At 35.6% G+C, this 21,463-nt stretch overlaps 1 protein-coding gene across 2 annotated transcripts in view; it reads right to left on the bottom strand.

The window, feature by feature from the left end:
* Positions 1–20,300, bottom strand: part of TRDN (triadin) — a 391,091-nt gene extending 370,791 nt beyond the window's left edge. For both annotated transcript variants that reach the window (XM_080806278.1, XM_080806279.1), the window contains exon 1: positions 19,770–20,300. In XM_080806278.1, the coding sequence (XP_080662404.1) occupies positions 19,770–19,791 (22 nt within the window). In that variant the 5' untranslated portion in view covers positions 19,792–20,300. The remainder of the gene's footprint in view (positions 1–19,769) is intronic.
* Between the last annotated feature and the right edge of the window lie 1,163 nt (positions 20,301–21,463).

Below are 21,463 nucleotides of genomic sequence, written 5' to 3'. Positions count from 1 at the left end.
TATGTTGTCCTGGTGTGTATCAGATAGTGTTCGGCACTTTTATAAACACACCCAGTGACCTGTCATTATAAACTTTCTATTGTAGATAATGAAACAGCTTTTCAGAAAAGTAACGTAAGGGGCACCTGGGTGGCTCAGTGAGCCTTCAGCTCAGGTCATGATCTTAGAGTCCTGGAATCAAGCCCTGCATTAGGCCCCCAGCTCAGCAGAAAGCCTGCTTCTTCCTCTGCCCTTCCCCCAGCTAGTATTCCCTCTCTTGCGCTCTCTCTTTCTGTCAAATAAGTAAATAAAATCTTTTAAAAAAGAAAAGAAAAGTGAATTAAGTCACATGGTGAGTGTAGGGGAGGACAGCAGTTTAAATCCATGACTTTGTGATCTTATGTACTTTTTAACAGAACATTCCCAATACACAAAGCTGAGAGTTAGGCAATAAGCATAAGCCCAGAATCAAGGCTGGAATTCATTCTAATTGGATCGGTGGGTTTGTTTGTGTTTTTTTGTTTGTTTGTTTTTTGGGTTTTGGGGTATTTTTTTGATCAGGTGGTATCTTTGCTTTACCCGTTAACAAAAGTTTGAAATATCACATATACATATTCTCAAAATAGGTTAGAAACTAATATGATTAATTTCTAATATGATTAAAGGCTAAAAAAATCTACAGCCTATGGAGAAGCATTTTCTTTTTCTTCTTGGCTCTTTCAACTTATTAAATCAAAAGCTATGAAGAAAACATAAGATCAGTGTTCTACAAGACAAAGGGTCACTATAAAGACAATGGCAACCTGCTATTTTCAAGCTTGAAAATAAAGGAAGAAATGGTGTTAAATCTTAACAGAAGAGATTTAAGAGAGGACATCTTGACATAAGTATTTTTAGACACAAATAGCTTTCTAAGGAAAATGTTGAGTGCCCTTCCATGGAAATATTTAACCATAAGAAAGATGTTCATTTTCTTTGACATTTCTTACAGTAAAAGTATATTTCTGCTCAGGGATGGAGAAAGACTAGAAGTAGTTTCCAGGAACATAATTTTTTTTAAAAGATTTTATTTATTTATTTGACAGAGAGAGAGATCACAAGTAGGCAGAGAGGCAGGCAGAGAGAGAGGGGAAGCAGGCTCCCTGCTGAGCAGAGAGCCCGATGTGGGGCTCAATCCCAGGACCCTGAGATCATGACCTGAGCCGAAGGCAGAGGCTTTAACCCACTGAGCCACCCAGGCACCCCCAGGCACATAATTTTATAACATGAATAACTCATATTTTAACATGAAATTGTTTGAAATGACCTTGAAACCTGTTCTATTTTCTTACAATTCTACTTTTTATTATATTGATATTTCTTTCTTATCATAAAAATAAAATCAATAACTGAACACAGCATAAAGATAAAATTAGATGCACTGAGTATCAAGGGAAAGAGGTACATTTAGTGAATAATGACCAAAAATAAATGTGAAAGGCAATTACATAATCCTTCACTTAGAAAGGTATTGGAAAATTTTCATACACTGACCAAATCTAAGGCTCATATGGTGGGCCAGCATGTGTGCTAGAAAAGAGACACATGATTTATAAATGGTCAACTAATGCCAGAGTTTTCATGAGCTAAATCCTAACCTATATTTACACTAGGAAACATTTCTAGTTCCAGTTGAAATAAACTTAGAGATTTTCCAGCAGTTGTTTGAAGAAATGTATTTAAAAATATATTTGCAAGTTTTATGGTTCCTAATTACTATAAGGAATTCAAAATTTATCACCTTAAGGAGAGAAGAACATACCCTCTTTCAGCACTAATCAATCAATGCCATCAACATTATTAACCATTTTATTCTGCTTAATAACTTCATTTTTTCAGTTTGGTTGAAACTCTTTTAAGTTAAGCATTGAGATAGCTCAAAGTCTGTTATGGAGAGACACGTGTCCAATCACTTTGAAAGGGTCAAGTCTAATATCAGATACCGAGTGATGTTCAGTATATATGAATTGATAATAACTGGTCACTTTTAAGTGTGAAAAAACATCTAAAGATCATACAATTTGTATCCATTTTAAAATCTAAGTCTTTATAAACAATCACAGAAGTATCATTAAAGGGTGAAAAATTCCTTTTAGGATTTTACAGGATTGAGAGTGTTTGCCACTATATACATGTGATGAACTGGAGTCGGATGTCATACAGTTAACCCAGCATCGTGAAAACTTTTTTCTAAAAGGGTTCAAACACACTGTTTAAAGGGTCATATAAAATATAAATAATAATAAATTATTCCTTCTTTTGTCTTTTTTCACAGATATCCATTGGTTTACTTATTTCAGTTGAAAAATTAGTCTAACACCAAAAGCAGAATTTTTCTCTAAGCAGTTCTTAAATACCATAGTGTATTCTTCAAGTGTGGTCCATGGACTAGCCGCATTCTTAGCACCTGAGAGCTTGTTAGAAATGCAGATTCTCAGACCCCACCCCAAACCTACTGAATAAGAACCTGCCTTTTAACAAAATTCCCAACTGATTCAGATGCACATCAGATATGGAAGGGATTGGTCTAAGTATGTATACCTCCCTTCCTACCTTGAACTCGCACCATTCATAGAATGTAAGTATTACTGTAGGGTAATACTTAGTTATGCTTTTTAACAACCTCAGATTGATGTTTTCAATGTTAATTCAAAAATATATGATGTATAAATTTAGAAAAACAAGATACATTTGCACAATTATTCTAGAATAAAAATGTCATTACTCGCTGCGGACCTTAAGCTATTATAATTAAATGTTTTAAAAATTATTTTAATTATATTTATCAAAAAATTCTCCACAACAATATTATATCTTTTTGTGATATGTTGACCAAATAATTTCTTTAGTGCTTCATTACAGGGTCTCATATGTCGTAGGAGCTCAATATTTTTTTTCAAAGATTTTATTTATTTATTTGGCAGAGAGAGAGAGATCACAAGTAGGAGGAGAGGCAGGCAGAGAGAGAGAGAGAGAGGAGGAAGCAGGCTCCCCACTGAGCAGAGAGCCTGATGCGGGGCTCAATTCCAGGACACTGAGATCATGACCTGAGCCGAAGGCAGAGGCTTTCACCCACTGAGCCACCCAGGTGCCCCTCAATATTTATTAAAATAAAAACTCTACATTCATATCTTATTCTATGCATCACAAGTCAAATTTATGTATACATCATATGTGTTTGTATGCATTTATACTATATAAATGCTATTCAAATATCACGTATTTATGTGTTTCTTTTACCACTTATAATTTTTCTCTGTTATTGTATTATTTCCTTTCTGGAAATTATCTTTTCATATTCATTAACAAAGGTATATTGCACTCTGCACTCTGCCCTGTACTGGAAACTAATGTTTTCAGGTGGAACTAAGGCAACTTTGTTTTCTTGCAAATCTAATTTTATATTTACCTAATTCCAAGTTTCTCTTTTCTTCTACTTCAACAATTTCAATTAATCTTGTTTGTAATATTTTCCTGTATTCCACACTCTGACCACTTTTTCTCTTTAATTGGCCTTATTGGGAAGATGGTTACGTGAGAAGTTGTGTCAGTAGTTTAAAATCTGCAGGAATTTCCTGCAAAGTTACTTTAGAAGTCCTAAATGAGAGAAAGAATATCTCAGAATCTGAATATAAAAGAGAGACATATTTATTTTGTTTGAGCAACAAGCAAAGTGACCACACATTTTTCACCCCCCTCAAATAGATCATGTTTAGCTGACATGACTATGGGTTTCCATGAAATTAATCTCTGACCTGATTTTTTTTTTAATGCTGCGTGTCAGTTTTCTATTAATAGGCTCTTATCCAGCGGAAAATGTGCATAGCTTCCTGGTGTGTGTAAACCTGTGAAGGTGAGGGATACCTATTCCAAAGAAGGACAAGATGTCCTGCGTTAAGAACTAAGGTGGACAATATGTAGTTTATATTGTGTGTAATGACTAGATAAATATGCAAATGTCATTGATCATAGAACAAGTCACAATTTGTGTTTCATAAACGCTCATAGTATTGAATGTAAGCAGAATCACTGTAGAGATACTTTTTTAAAGATTTTGTTTATTTATTTTTGTGAGAGAGAGAGAGTGAGCATAAGGGGGCAGGGGGAAGGACAGAGGAAGTAGCAGACTCCCCGCTGAGAAAGGGGCCCTGGGACCTGAGCTTAAGGCAGATGCTTAATTGATTGAGCCATGCAGGCACCCAGTTGTAGAGCTATTAAGAAGGAATAAATATTGCACAAACTACAACCCTCTTTCCTAAAATTTGCAATTATCCATAGTGACAAATAGAAACCAAAACAAAATGTCTCTCTAACTTTGCTGACTATTAAGGAGAAAATGTTACTTATAGAAAACTCAGTTTATTGGAAGGAAAGTCAGCATACATTTCTGCAAAAAGAATAACCCAGTTAATTATTAATTTATTATTAATTGTCCCAATAATGAGCTCTGTGACCTTGAAAACGAAGCTCCTTTTTAACCTCAGGTCTCTCATATAAAAGAGAGAATTATTTATTTTACTTAAAAAGTGATTTACATAAAAATATTTTGTGGAAAATAAATTTGTAGTTCTTATGTCAATTTTATTTTGTGCCTTCTGAAAATGTGTCTCTTAGTGTGAAAGAAAGATTTACAGTAATCAGAGAGCGATTTATTTGTTTTCTTCTGTTGGCATAACAAATAAATACAAACTCAGTAGCTCAAAATAACAGATTTATTTTCTTACATTTCTGTGACTCAGAAGTCCAGCATGGGTCTCAAGGGGCTAAGATCAAGGTGTCTGCAAGGCTACATTCATTTCTGGAGCCTGCAGGAGAGTCTCCTTATCCCTTCCAGGTTCTACAAGCTACTGTGTTCCCTGGCTCACAGCCTCTTCCCCCGTCCTTAGAGCCACTAATGGCCAGTCAAGTCCTGACATCCTGACATCACATCTCCCTCTAATCACCACCAAGAATGTTCTCCACTTTTAAGGACTCAGCATGGTTAGATTAGACTCACCCAGATAACCCAGGATAATCTCTCCATCTCTAGGTACTTAATCACACTGAAAGCTCCCATTGCCAGGTAAGATCAATATATTCACAGAATCTGGGGGTTGAGGCATAGAAATTCTAGAGGGTTTTTACCATATACTATAACTAATAGTTCAACTCTTTACCAATACACATTATGTGAGCACTTCTCCATGCAAAATGTTGCTTAAACCTGCTCAGTAGAGCAAAGTATTGTGTGGAGACCCTACACATTGAAATTCCCCGGTCCACAACCAGGGCCCATTTTAAGCACACTTACAACAACAACAAAAACAAAACAAAACAAAACTCATTCACATTTGTAAAATCTCCAAAGGGTATGTAATTGAGAATTTGCTTCAGTGAGTCTTTTGACAGCAGAAATTTCTTCTTCCTCTCCCTCCTCTTCTTTTCCTTCTCTTCCTTCTTTCTTCTCCTTCTCTGTTCTTCCCTTTCTTTCTTCTCCTGCCCCTCCTCCTTCTTATTTTTCTTCTTCTTGTTTTTAATGAGCATATCTCCAGTTACTAGAACACTTTTATAATAGTCAACTTTCCTTGAACATTTTTGAATCAATAAAGTATTGAATATGTGGATAAAAGATTGATAAAGTTGTAGAGGTATAACAATTTTTCAATTAACTGACATCAGAGTGGTTGAACCTGGCTGAAACAGTGGTACACTGAATGAGTTAACCATTAGTCAATGGGTTATATAGTGTTATAGATCTGATTTCTTAGTCATGTGGAAGATAGAGGTCAGGAGATTACATGGATACTTATGCAACACTGTAACAGTTAGTGTAACAGTTATGTGTTGCTGCATAACAGAACATCCCAAAGTGAAAACAACTATAATAATTTATTTTGCTCAGAAATATGTGATTTGGTTAGGGTTCAGCAGGCATGGCTTGTGTTTCCTCCACAAGTATCACCTAGGGTGGCTCATGTGGGGACTGCAGGATCCATTCTCAAGATGGCTCACTCACGTGTCTGAAAAGTTGGTGCTGGTTGTTGACTGGGAGTTCGGCTGAGTCTATCGGACAAAGACATTGTTATGGGTCTTGTGCAGGGTGATCCAACTTTTTTACAGCATGGTTTCAAAAGTAAATATCCCAAGTCAGCAAGACAGACATGCCTGGCATTTTTATCATCTATCTTTGAAAATTATATAGTATCATTTTCATTGTATTCTATCTATTGAGGTAATCATCACATGGTCTCTCTGGATTCAAGAGGAAGGAAAATAAATTCACTTTTCAGTGGAGAAAGAGTCACGGTCACATTAGAAGAAGAGCATGTGAAGTGGAAATATTGCTATTGCCACTGGTAGAAAATGCTATATGCCACATACAGGGATCCAAATATGAAATGATCAGAGCTTAAATTAAAGCAGGAACAGTGAGAATAAAGAGGAAAATATGGAATTGAGAAATGAAGAATCCAAAATTTAGAGACTGAGCAAATGGGAAAAAGATAAAGCTCTGTAGGGTCAAAGGAATAGTTAAATGGGAAAAAGTTAGTGAGTTTCAATACACATATGCTGAACTCCTGGCCTCCATACACTTTCATTCAATAATATTTGTTGAATAATCTCTTATTTATATCAGGTTATGCTCTAAATGTCAACATTTGAGTTGCTACCTACACATCTCAGATAGGGGTCATTACATATTGAGGATTACTTCTTTATCTCTGAAAAGTCCTTACTATTCTATTCATTCCTCCCTGTTCTCCCAAATACCTATTTTGTATATCTTGCGGGGATATGTCAATTTCTTCCAAAAAGTAAGCTAGGGCATTTCTGGTAGATAGCCACTGAGGTCATACTTTCTCCATGTTTTTTGACTAGATCTCAATGATAATATATATACTACACAATCTGAATGAGCAAGGAATCTTCTTCATTGTGAATTCACATTTTACACGGAGCATAATGCTATGAAATAAATACACATTGATGATAAGACCATAGGATATCAAAGCTAAAGAGAAGAAAAATGATCATAGCTGTATTGTTCATTAGAGCTCTTCAATTTTAAAAACTCAGATAGATAAGTTATGACATTCATACAGTTGAAGCTGTGTAGCAAGAATAACATGAAATACAACTACATACAACAAAATAGGTGAGTCTTGCAGAGTGTTGAATTAATGCAGCAAGACAGAATGATCCATGCTGTGTGGTTCCATTTATGTAAAGAACAAACCTGGCCAAACTAAACTATATTGTTTATAGATGTGGAGGTCATAAAACTATGAAGCAAGGTAAAAAAACTATTATTTAAAAAAAAGTCAGAATAGTTATTCTCTGTGGAGAAAGGATTGGAGAAAAAGGAATCTCGGTTGGAAAGCAAAACCAAAATGAGAGTCGCTGGGTGGGTGGCAGATGGGAATATTCTTCACAGGTGATGGGAACATTGTTTCCTGGACCGGGGACTGGTTATGCAGATGTCAATTCCACTATTGTTTAGTAAATACTATATAAATATATATGATTTATGCAGCTTTCAGTACTTACATTTTATAAAAATATTTTTTTTAATGTTTTAAAAAACTGTGATGATTCAGAATATTGTCTTAACTCTGAACTGTTGAGGTGGCTGGTCTCTTGAAAACCAAGTGGGACAGTGTTATTAAAAAATTGCGACAGCTATCTAATTTTTTTCCCTTAGAGTTCTTGCACATTTTGGCTTCTAGGTCAGTGTTAGCTAACAACTTAATTCTAAGTGAGTTTCTACAAGATTGGAAACATATTTGTCATTTTGGTAGTGCTACAAGGAATTAAAGAAACATTGAAAATACTTTAACCAGACATGTGGAGTTCAATACATCACAATGTAGGGTGACTATGAAGTCAGCAAATATAATCCATTCTCGGGTTTATTATTTAGCTTCTGTAAAACTGTATGAGGTAATTTTGTGAAGTACTGTCTTTCAGTTTGCCTACCAGAGATGTTTCCACCTGTGCCTCTCTTCAAATTATGCTGTCAGTTCTCCACTCATTAGCTCAAGGACATAGAAAATAAGCCATCGCCTTTCACTGATTTTTCTCCAGGGGAAATGTGTCGTGCCATTTGGTATGTGAATCTCTTCGCCTCCCACTTCCTTAAAATCATCATCTTTTTTTTTTTCCATTTCTACTATAGAATTATAAGTGCAAATTTAAAAAGCCAAATACAATTATATTTCAGGAAGGATTTCATTCTATCCCAAATAACTTTAGAATCATTTGAAATAGATGGCATATTTATTACACTAATTCAGTTGGTAACTTAGTTGGTAACTCTTAGTGGTAACTGATTTAGTATACTAACTTTTAGTTGGTAACTGGTAACTTCGTTCGAAGATGTATTATACCATATCATAGCACATATATTATGCATATATTATATTAGGAACTCTTTCTTTCTTTTGTTTTTCTCAACATTTCAGAAACCTGTGTTGAGAGGGAGAGGATGTAGCCAATGAGTAGCAATGAGAAAACCTGTTCCTAACTGGAAGTTCTAGTCTCATATATATAGCCTCATATAAAAAAGTAATCCCAAACCACTAATCCAAATCCCTTATATTGACCTAAAAGACTCTTCCATGTAGAATTGGAAGATAAGTAAACCAGCAGTTTCTCATAGTTGAGTACATTGATCCCACCTCTTTTGCAACCATTAGGATCTATGCTCACCTTTATCTTAGGTTCTGGTTGGTTAACTGATGTGTAATTAGTATCCCCATATGAAAATGTCTGTGGTTGTTTATGAAGTCAAAACTATGTGAGTGATGCTAGTACATGCTAATTATCCTGCAATATCTTGGAAAGAACCTTTGACTAATTCTCTTGTTCCAAATGTCAGTAGAGATGTCTCCACCAGCTTTGATCCTCTGGCATTGAGTATGAGACCAAGATATTAACTTAGTAAAAATATATCAAATATTTGTTTGCTAAATATATTAACCTGGAATTTTTAGGATCTAGAGATGTTAGTAAAAACTTAATTCTTTGCTTTTCCTTTATGCCCCTTTTCTTTCATTTATAGATATCCTTCAGGTTTTAGCTTAAGTTCTACTATTTTCTAATAGTTTCTGATCAACCAAGTTCATCTATTCCCCTGCTTCTCAGCTTTTCCTAATATTTATACCTCAAAACACTTGATTTGCTTATTTGTTATGTATTAATTCATACTCTAGCTCTTTCTACTTGTCTACTTTATACTTACTATACTATATTGTCTACTTTAAACTTGAGTGATGAGAAACCAAGGAATGTATCTCATGATTTTTATATATAATTTTGTCTGTTCTTTTAGGCAACTTAGAACTAGCAACATTGTATCATATAGTTATTTATACAATTACAAATCTTTCCTTGAGGCTAGATGAATATATATTTCGCAGTTTACCCACAGACTTAGCAGTTACTGGCCAAAGCAAATACTTGAAATATACATGCTTATTAAGTGAATGAATACCTTTAAGGATGTCATAGTTTTGTCTCTTTCCATCCATAAGTGAATGGCAGAGTGAAGGGACAAAGATAAGAACACCAAGTTCCAATACACCTGGGTATTGAGAGTCTATGTCACTCAAAGACAGGGACTCGGGCAACAGTGTGTTTATAACAAGTCGATCCTAGTCACAGCATACAAGGTTTACAAATCCAGGGATAGTGGGCAGAAACTGAATAGTAAGCTTGGTCTACTTAATTCAAGAGGTAAGTGAAGCTTCTAGTAGCTGTCAAAACGTTCATTTCTAATATAAAACTTTCAGTCACCATGAACAAATTCTTTAGAGGATTCTGCTGACTTAATGCTTAAATCTAGCTATTACTGCTACCCTACATATTTCCTCATCATGTCTTCCAAACCTTGGACTAAGGATCATCTCTCTTCATCTGTTCATTGATAAAGGTCTTTCCCTAGTATCTTGAAAACCCTCTTGCCTTGCTTCCATGCTTAATGCGGTACCTTTATAGAACCAACAAAACTACTGGCCTATGACACTAGTTCTCATAGTACTTAGAAAAACAGTGACCACAAAATTAGTTTTTAACAACTTATTTCTCATTATTAACCTGAAGAAAGTTATTTAGTGAGTACCTTACCAACAGTATTATTTCATTATTTGTTCATGAATTGGAAGTAGCATTCCAAAGATAAGAACTGAGCTCAAAGTAGAGTATTTGGGGATCAAAAGCAGCAATGGACAAACAAATACTGAGAGCATACTCACATAGGAGGGCCAGTAACTAGGGATTGTAATAAACTACGAGTTCAAAATAAGTCATGAATGTAAGTTATCCATCCTTTTCAATGACATAGCAATAGGGTGCCTTAAAAAACTAGAAACTTTAAACCAGGATTTTTTCCTAGTTTCTTAGCCTGGTAACTCTATACTTCGATCATCCTAGGGCCTCATCCCACAGACCGCTAATTCCCACCTACCACCCATCTTACCTTCATCTCTTCACTGGTCAAAACTAATCTTTTTTTTTTTTTTTTTTTTTTAAATCAAACCTACTCTTGATCACCTTACTTTGGTCAGCTGTTTCCCCTTCTGACAGTGGCATGCGCACTGTAAGTCATCAGAGTGAAGAACAGGGCACTCTACCACTCTAAAGTTATTCTTTAAGCAAGTTTCAATGTGTCCTCAGTGATCAAAAGATTTATGAACAATAGCATGATTTTGTCAACTAAATTAAACACTCATCATTCATAAATCCAAACTGGAGTTAATGTATTTTTATATCTGACTACTCTTCAGTCTAATGATGATCTTTTGCTCTTTCCTGCTTATTTTTCAATCTACTATATTGGAATCGGGGACTTTGTATTATTCCTCATCATGTCACTATTGTCTGGTATTAGGTTTGGTGCATAATACGTTCTCAAATATTGACTACAGCTGGACCTCTGACACGACTTCCTGGTATACAAATATGATTATAGGCTGATCATTAATACCACAGGGTCTATAATTTTGTTATATTTCAAATGGACATATTTTGTTTGCTTGTTTTTCTCTAAATTCAATGCCTAATGCTTCTGAATATTTAAATTCACAAGCTTGGCATTTTACCATAATTGGTAACATACAGTTTTATACTGTATTCTTTTCCCCCAGGCAATTATACATAGGTTAAATAAGAATAACAATGGATAAAAATAATAGCTCCAGCCCTGGAGGTCAGAGAAATGTCACTTTATAATTATCATTTTGTCTTGATGTTATATCAAATGTCTACCACGAACAGAAAATTCTCTTAGTCATATGATGATTTTTTTTTTAAATATTTTATTTGTTTGACAGAGAGAAATCACAACTAGGCAGAGAGGCAGGCAGAGAGAGAGGAGGAAGCAGGCTCCCTGCGGAGCAGAGAGGCTGATGCGGGGCTCGATCCCAGGACCCTGAGATCATGACCTGAGCCGAAGGCAGAGGCTTTAACCCACTGAGCCACCCAGGTGCCCCTGATGATTTTATTTTAACAGTAACAATAAATTTTCCAGGGAAACCTTGCTACAAATGTTTCAAGGTCTAAACAAGTGGAAAATGGTTCTCTCATGTCTGTAAACTTCTAAATGCTCTAGGTTATTATAACATCCATTTATATTATACCATATCATATCACATATATTATGCATATATTATATTAGGAGCTCTTTCTTTCTTTTGTTTTTCTCAACATTTCAGAAACCTGTGTCGAGAGAGAGAGGATGTAGCAAATGAATAGCAATGAGAAAACCTGTTTCTAACTAAGTTCTAGCCTCACGCTCCCCTATAAAAAGCAGGTTGATGAACGAACAAAAATTATCTGTTCTCCTAGATTAAAAGACTGTATCTTTAAGTGAAGACCACATACCCCAGCCTGGGCCACAGGTACCAAACTAGGAAATATCTAAGCCATACATATTTAAATGTAATATTTAAGTGAAATGGACTCTGTGGTTTATGAGGAAACAGCTCATTTACATACCAAAGAATCCCTCAGAATCCTAAATTCCATGTGCTTTTGACAGCTTGACTTCAGGCACAGAGATGTGGAGATGTTTGATGTTTAGAGAGCATAACTTGTACAGAGAGAAGCAGGACTTTATTCATTACACATTTGCCAACGATATCCTTTTCAACTTCCTTTGAAGATGGAAAATACTATCTTTTTGGACCAGAAAGTTCATCTATCTCTGCTTAACCCTCACTCGGGGCAATACGTGTTCATGTGACACCCAAAGAAGCACTTCCTCTCAGAAATTATTCATGGCACTCTGATTCTTCAGAGAAAAAGGGAATTAGGGAAAGCAAAACTTAACTTGGCTGGATTTTCCTAGAACTTTGGGTTGTACAGAAACTAAACTCCACAAGCTTGGAATTATTGTATTATGGTAATGCGTGGTTTTCTGATGAAGGTTTTCCCCCTGATTTGCTCTTTTTAAATGTGTTACTTTAAATAGTCTGCATTTTAAAAATATATTAAACATTTCTCCAAAGTGTTTCTTTTTATTTGATGGAAGAAAAGAAAAGAATAATGATTTCAACTCCGTAACTGTAAAACCAAAAGCCTAACTGGAAAATCTTAACCACCTATGTATGCATGCTCTTTTCAAATTGATATATTCAACACAAAGGTCAATATAGACCACTTTAAAATTGCTTAGTTGCACTGTTTTATGTTTCTCTCATATTAAATATTGTTAACTGATTAAAAATTAATGCAAACAGCACTGAAGGCTTTAAGTCTCTAAGGATGCCTAAACCTTTAGAATAATAGCTGAATAGGCTCAATTCATTTTTGCATGGTAAAAGTAGCAAGGTTTTTAAATTATAGTCACAATGATGATCAAAAACAAATAGGAAAAAATTAAGCATTTAATCTGACAAGCATAACATCTTCCAGGGGTACTGTGTGCTTAAAATGTGGTGGGGGGGGGGAAAAAGAATAACTATTACAAATAATTACAAAAGCTACAACAAAAAGCTTCTTAATAGAACCCAGCAAAGATTGATACTAAAAAGATACATTTTCTGTTCTCTTTCACTGCAGATTTTGCAGCATGGATGCTTTGCACAATTTTAAAATATGTACGTAAACATAATTTATCAAGAAGCATGATCTTGTAAAAAGTCAAAAGCATTCTTCTGGCCCTATTACTCGGTCTCCTATGAGGTTCCTCTTCCCAACCCAGCCCCCCCACTACACCTCCCAACCCACCTCCACCCCAGACAGCTATGGTTAAGGAGAAGAGTTGGTGTTCAAGCCCACATTTCTGACCTACACTCCACACAATTTGTACTCTCTCACGCTGCTTTTAATTATTTTAAGCTGCCTTCTCTCAACTCTACACTACCTTTTCTCTCTGATTTTCAATGAATTATGTCACCCTCTGTTTTTCACAGTCTGCTTTTCTTCTCTTTTTCTAAATTCAACTTGAGCAGGAAAGAAGATTGAGAAATTTTAGAATCAGACTGATCAGATTTCTGTGATATCTGCCTCTTAGCCTTTCAGAGTTTCTGTGATATTTTAATAAGATAATCATACAAGACTTCGTCCTTAATGCCCTGTCAATAAATCTGACATTCCCTACCATAACATTTTTTTAGAACTATTCTTTCTTGCCTCATATTGACTTCTTGGGTTTTTTATTTCTTTTCAAGTTTTCACATGGACCATTTCAAAAAATGATTGGTTACTAATTAAGATGTCTAATTAATATCACTAATAATTTTGAGAAATGAAATGAAACTAACCTCCAAATCTCCACATTATATTTTTAAAAAATTTTTACTTCCGGGGGCGCCTGGGTGGTTCAGTTGGTTAGTCATATACCTTCAGCTCAAAACATGATTCTGCGTCCTGGGATCAAGCCCCACATTGGGCACCTTGCTCAGCAGGAGTCTGCTTCTCCCTTTCCCTGCTGTTCCCCCTGCTTGTACTCTCCCTCTCTCTCTCTCTCTGTCAAATAAGTAAATAAAATCTTTTTAAAAAATCATTATTTCCTTTCCTTTTTTTAAAATTTAAACCTTATTTTACTTTTTCAGTGTTCCAAGTTTCGTTGTTTATGCATCACACCCAGTGCTCCATGCAATACATCCCCTCCTTAATCCCCACCACCAGGCTCACCCAACCCCCCACCCTTCTCCCCTCCAAAACCCTCAATTTGTTTCTCAGAGTCCACAGTCTCTCATGGTTTGTCTCCCCCTCCCAATTTCCCCCAACTCCCTTCTCCTCTCCTCCTCCCAATATCCTCCTTGTTATTCTTTATGCTCCACAAGTAAGTGAGACCATATGATAATTGACTCTCTCTGCTTGACTTCTTTCATTCAGCATAATCTCCTCCAGTCCCATCCATTATTTCCTTTTCTGCTGTTACAAATGTCATGCTCATTTCTGGACCCCTCTGTCTAATGCAAGCATATTTGGTTTCTGTTCCAATAACAGATTATTAATTTAGACAGTAATTTGCACTTACAAATAAATTTGATGGTCAGTGAATTCATGGACCCATATATATTATAAAAAGTTTTTACTAAAATTTACAAAAATTTTTACTAAAAATATCAGCTTTGTTTGTTTTTTTACCTAGCTCCTTACCAAGGGGCGGCTTCAGTATTCACAAAAGTAGACAGAATATTATAATAAAACCTTGTGTACCCATCATCAGTCCCAGTATAATCAAGTCTTGGCCAGTCCAATGCTACATACGCTGCATTGATATTTCTCTCTGGCATATTGTTTACTAACAAGTTTAAAACATTGTATCATTTCATCCATATATATTTGAGTATGTATCTCCAAATTATATAAGTATTTTTAAAACATAGCCACAATACAGTCATCCTGCTAAAGATGAAGTAGTTTATTAATATCATCTGACATTCAAAGGGTGTCAAATTTTCAATTATTTCACTGAAATTTTTAAGTTTCTCTGAATCATGATCTATTAATTTTACACATTACGAGGAGTTGCGTGCACATGCGTGCGCGCGTGCGCGCTCTTTCTCTCTCTCTCTCTCTCTCTCTCTATATATATATATATATGTATATATATATTTTTTTTAACCTACAGGTTTCCTTGGCATCTCTTTTTGTTTTCGGTAACTTCTTTGAAGGCACTGAGTTGTTTGTACCATAGGGTTTCTCATAGCCTGGATTTTGCTGATTGCATGCTATAGTGTAGTTTTTAGCATATTCTTCATCCATCTATTTCTTGAAAATTGGAGCCTGTGTTCCTTTCATGCTTTTTTGTTTGTTTGTTTCTATTTGTGTATTCTTCTTTTTTTTTTATTTTTTGCTTTTTGTTTTTGAATCAGAAGAGTTAGTTCTAGCTATCATTTTAATGGTTGGTTAGGCTTTGGGTTAATATTTTGTCAAGAGTTTGCCCTTTTTGTGGCTTCCAGACTTTTATTTATGGGTCTTCACTTTGTCCCCTAGTGCTGCATAAAAAAATCAAACAAACAAACAAACAAAAAGCAATCTTCTCCTTAAACAACTGGTGCACAAGTCTTTTCATTTATCTGTGCCTCTTACAATTATGGGCCTTCTCCAAATATACTGTCTTGTCAATGTCGATTTTTTAAAAATGTGTTCATGGAACTAAAAATAATGTTCTATATGTGGTGTATTGCTTTTCTTGAACAGGAGAACGTAATTTGGAAGTGATTAGGGCTTGAACCTAATGCTTCATCCTCTTCCTTCTCCTCCCAACCCAAGTCGACTTGACCTGGGCCAGAATAGCCACTTGGTTTTGGCAAGATAGACACAAATATGTAGGCTGGATCTCCTCTTTCTCTTAATTTCACCATCTGTTGCTCTAGGTGACATAACTTGTGTGCATAGTTAATTAGTCTGGCTGTGAATCCTCACTCTTTTTCTTGAGAGCAACAATTGGTGTTCATGTGTTATACAGTCTGTTGAAGCAGTGCATTGTATAAAATAAATTACCATTTTTGCTCTAAATTTTGAATGTCAAATCCTTCCACAGGTTTGTTACAGAGCAGTAAAACACAGTTGAGCTAATAGTGAAGAAACAATCCCATATATGGTATGATAAAACCTTCTCCTGAATCCTGAAGTTATATAATAGTTTAGAAGTTGAGAGTTTGACCTAAGTTCTAATTTTAAAAAGAATTTCCTTAACTAAGTGTTCTAGTAAATTATAAGTTAATTATATGTAAGATCTCTGCCAACTAGAATCTACTATGTAGAAATTTGTACTTCCATATATTTCAGAGATCCTTGAACCCAGAGAACACAGTTACATAGATATTATTGTAAAGCATAATTCAACTGTATATTAGTTACCTTGGCAATTTGGAAAAAAAAATCACATATTTTATCAGCTTTTTAAAAAGTCTCTTCTTTCAACAAAGCTATTAAGAATTAACTAGACTTAAAAAAAAAAAAAAAGAATTAACTATCAAAATTACTCCAAAGGTATTTTGCATAGTGCTGTATGTTGTCAAATCAATGCTGGTTTGGTGGTTGCAAGTTCACATGAAACTCATAAGGGGAGCTGACTTTGGCACTTGTCTAGGAACAACAGCCTCTGGAAAGAAGGTAGAAGCCTATTTATAGTCCTAAACCTTAGCACTCTTTGAGTTTGATCCAGTCTGTAGCCTGATCCAACCTACTCAATCTAGCATGGGCCAAATCAGCACAGTGGCCTACCGTAAGCCCCCATCAACCTCCGAAGTAACAGCAGGTTAACTATTAGTCTCACATAGGAAGGAGAAGTAGTCAACATGACTCAGGTGGAGATTTGGATGTGAATCCTAGCTATACCGTATACAGCTCTGTGAATTCAGGCAAATCCCTAACCTCTCTAAACCTCAAGTTCCTATTCCATAAATAGCAATGATAAAAGTATCTATCTCATTCAACTGTCTTGATCATATAACAAACTTCATACAGTGCTTGACATTTAATGTCTTCTCAATATATGTGAATTGTTATTATTATTACTTTTTAGACTTCATTTTTTATTATTATGTTCAATTAGCCAACATATATTACATCATGTGTTCTTGATGTGAATTGTTACTATAATTATCATTATGATTATCTTTATGAATTCATCATGGCCAGAATCAATGGTATTATTTCTCTAAAATCCTTTGGCTTTCAATTCAGTCCTAGTTCTATTTCATCTATGGCTCTGGACCTGAAACACAATTCCATACTTAACATTACTTCTTTTGTTCTGTCAGATGACATAGTCTGGCTTGGTAAATGCACATAATCTATGTGAAGAACTTGGTAAGGTTTATCAATGTGTACTGCCTTACAGTTGAATAAGTGCTAAGAGAAGCCACAGTAGACATGAATTATATCTTCCGACTTCCTTTAATTCTCAACAACCATGGTAGAATCATTTAATCTGTATGAACCTCAGTTTTCCAAAAATGGAGTCCAGGACAGTGGACTAGAGTTCTCTAAGGGGCTATTCTAGCTCTGTCTTTCATAATTGCTATGCAGTGTTTGCTTGCTTTGTGATAAATGGAGGGGAAGAGTCATCAGTAGATGTCACAGGCTATGGATGCAGTACTTACATTTTCATAATGTTCCCCAAAGTGGTGGCAAAATAAATATGGCAGGTGAGAGGAAAAGAGTATTCTAGGCTAAGGGAATAACATGTACGAAAGCTCTGTACAAAAGCACACCCCTTACAAAAGACTGAAAGAAGCCTTTGCAGCTGGGACACAAAAAAGTGAGAATCACAAAGACAAAATGAAAAGTGTGTAGGAGAGAAGTGTTCCAGAAGCTCTGGATAACCTCAGAGAATTACTGAATGCTAGCCTTAAGAATTCTTAGTTGGCAGTTTAATTTTCGTTTGAGAAATATGATTAATAAATCATTCCCGAAAAGGAAAAAAGTACATAATTGATGTTCAGATGATATAGATCCTATGAACTGCAAAGGCCAGGGAGCAGGAAATGACCCTCACTAGCTGGTTTTTACACTTTATTACTAATTCAATTATTCTTATGGGAGACTCCAAGAGGTCTTCCAAGAATCCTTTAGATGCTCCACTGGAAGAAGATAGAAATAAAGGTTCTGTTTCATAATGAAGAATTCTCCTGTAAAAAAGTTTTATGAATGAAGTGCCAAGTTCTACAGAGAATAATCCACAGGCAAACCAAACACGATTTGATCATGACCTCCTGAAACAGCTGGATGCCCACACCCCGTCCACAGGGAGGGAAACACATTCATAGGTATCTTGCTAACTTGTGCAGGGCTAAGCAAGCAGCTATTACAGGTAGCCCTCTTTAAGACAAACTAAAGGCCACATGACACAGAATATCTAAGGAATAGGAAAAAATGCTATTTATATTTAGTTAGCAAATTCTGAACTAAAATTGGTAAAGAGTAAACCTGATATCCTCTTACAGCAAAGAAATAACATAAACTAGTTCTAATCTTGGCAATGCCATAGTCTTGAGCAAGTCACTGAACATCTGAGTTACAGTTTCTATTTCTGCAAAATGGAGATAATAATGCCGGCCTAATTGAATTGTATGAGGTTTATATAAATAAATAGCACAAAGTCCTGAGCAAAATACCTGATATATAGAAATCTCCCAGTAATTGTTTTTATCAATTTGGGGTGCCAGACTAAATTTCTCAGTGGAAAGTACAAGTAAGACATTTCTCCTTATAAATATTGACTGAAAATCTCCAACTCTGAAATCACTGTGTGTCCATACTAATGTCTATGCAAAGAGCCAAAACTGCACATTCTATTTTTCAGTTGTCTAATTAAAAACAAACCGGAGCAGCATTCAACTTGGAAGCTGATGAGAGCACCACCTGTCTGATTTTCTTACAGCTGTCAGAAGCAAATTTTAGAACCACCTCCTAGATTTTTACCCCAACTAGAACTGGATTGTGTCTGTATTCAAAATGCTTTAGTTGTTTAAAGGGTTTTTCATTCTAAGAAATATACATATATTTTTACATTTACATATATTTTATATATGTATATATAGATGAAATAATTGGTACCATGATCAAGTAATAAAAAATTATGCTTTAGTTATGGCATAAACCTTTTCAGAGGAAGCATTGAAACAAAATATTTAATAGAAAGATAGAGTTCATCATATAGAGAGATGGGTGTGTGAAAAGAATCAGAATTTGAATTGATTTATTTTAAAATCATATTGATCAACATTTTGTGCATTTCCAACTTTATCTCTATAAATCTACCAATAGTAAAATATTCACAAATTTTATGGGAGTACTTACAACTTAAATCTTATGTACATGTGTGTGCATATTTATACACTGAAGTTAGAAGGAAAAACAAATTTAAAATCTCCATTTTAAAATATCATAAGGTAAAAATGCTCAAAATCATTTTTCTACATTTAAACATTAAATGCAACATTTTAAGTTCATTGTGGTCTTTATCCTTGCAAGTCTTGTAATTTTTGCAAGGTAAGATAACAGTTATAATGTTACATGACTATAACTATTTATAGAGGTGTAGGTGACAACTGGTACCTACTGGGGCCTTTGGAATAGCACGGAAGAGTTTCCCCATGCAAAATTTCAGAGAAGCCCCTTCTCTCCCCCAACACACAGATCTGTCAGCCTCTCCACTCCCAAATCCACTTCTTCAATCTGTATACAATCATTGATCAAGACAAGTATCTAAAAGCAACAAGTAAGTGGACACCTTGAAGGTCAATGTCACTGTCGATTTCTACCTTTTCTTTTTCTTAATTGGTACTATTGGAAAATGGTAGCAGTACCTTCAGCAGTGATCTCAGTCATGGTGGTTGGAGAAAGGAAAGGCAGGCGAAAAGTTCCGGTCAAGAGGCACTTTGCAGAATACTTTAGAATTCGAGAACTCTGATAGGGGGCTCTGTGTGAAAAACGTGAGGGCTCTTCGTTTTCCTAGCTGTTTCTGCTGCCCCTTTGTTGTCCTGTTGAACTTCGTCTCTTCTCTGCAGAGTTCTCCCCCTGGAAACAACCTGAGCCCTTTCCAAGCTGCACTTGTGGCTCAGGCAGAAGTATCAGCTTCGAACAAAAATAGCCTCATCTCCCTAGGACTCTTCAGCACTTTTTTTTTTTTTTTTTTTTTTTGGCACTCTAGGAGAACACACATACACACACACACCCCAGCTCTTCAGCCCCAAAGAAAGCTAAGGAAACAACAACAACAACAGCAAAAATAACTAAAAAGTATTGTCTAAGCCCCCACAGTTTCCCTAAGATAATTACAGACCTTGGGGTCTATGTCAGAAAACATGAACTAAAGAGTTGAAAGTAATCTTATCTGCAATAGCTCAGATTTATTCTTAGTGCCCTTAATGCTTAGAACATTCTTCTTTCCTTATTTGGTGTGGGGAGGGTCCTGCAATGTCTACCAGAGGCAAAGGGGAGGGCAGTCTTCATGCATTTTCTCCAGGTTGGTTCCCTGTGGGTCTAAAACCACTTACCAGGTGTAGTTATTTACGCAGGGCCATGACTTGAAGTTGCCACTATTAAAACCTGAGGCTTCCTTGTAGGTAATTAAGATTTTCCAAACACTGGCCAGTAAGAAATATGTAATGTGAAGTTATAGTGACACTTGAGAACTGATGAATTACCAGATCTTTTTATTCTCTTTCATACCTGACTGAAAACAAAATATCTGAATTTATCTATGCAGTGAAAGTAAGGGAGGTGACATAAAGCTTCGAAATCTACAGCCTGCATTGTAGTAAAAGAGGTCAACTTTTCCCTTTCTCAACTTCAAGAAAATTAAAGAAAAAGGATCATAGCAGCTAATGATTAACCAAAGGGGTTGGACTGATTAGCATTTCACCTCCCTACTCCCAGAGAGGTGTTAATGAACAGAGAAATATTCAATGGCTAGTGGTAGGAAGGGGAAGGAGAATCAAAGGGCATTGAGAATCACAAACTGCAGCCAATTTGAATAATCAAGTGGTGACTACACTTATCTTTTATTTTATTCTCATAGTCAACCTAATAAATGTTTGTAGTTTCAACTTTTAGCCTTAACTTGCTGCCTTTGGTTGTCATAATCTCTTTGATTTGTACGGTACTTCAGAGATCACAAAAGCAAGTCATGTATGTTGTTTTAATTTGGGGGACTCAGAAGAACGTTACAACAGCTATTTCCATAGAAAATGACACAGCCTCTACCCCATGTCAGCACTTTCATATTTGCTGCTTCAATTCCTCCCACCACAGGAAGTGTTCATATACTTGCAGAATAAGTAAGTGAAACAATCTTAATTCATAAAAGAGGAAATAATTCCAGGTAACACTCATGATTTTATACTAGATTCTACCCCTAGGACTAAGTCTAGAAGCTTTTGACTCTGAGTCTGATACCTTTCCCACGAGGAGAGACATTGTGGCAGACTCTACCATTTACAGATAACGGGGAACACTACAGAAGAGGTCACCTGCAGATGGAAAGATGCAGACTCCTGGA

The sequence above is a fragment of the Martes martes genome (genome assembly GCF_963455335.1).
Source record: "Martes martes genome assembly, chromosome: 6".
NCBI classification, from domain to species: Eukaryota; Metazoa; Chordata; class Mammalia; order Carnivora; family Mustelidae; genus Martes; species Martes martes.
Note: the sequence above shows the minus strand (reverse complement) of the source record. Positions and strands in the feature narration are given on the sequence as shown.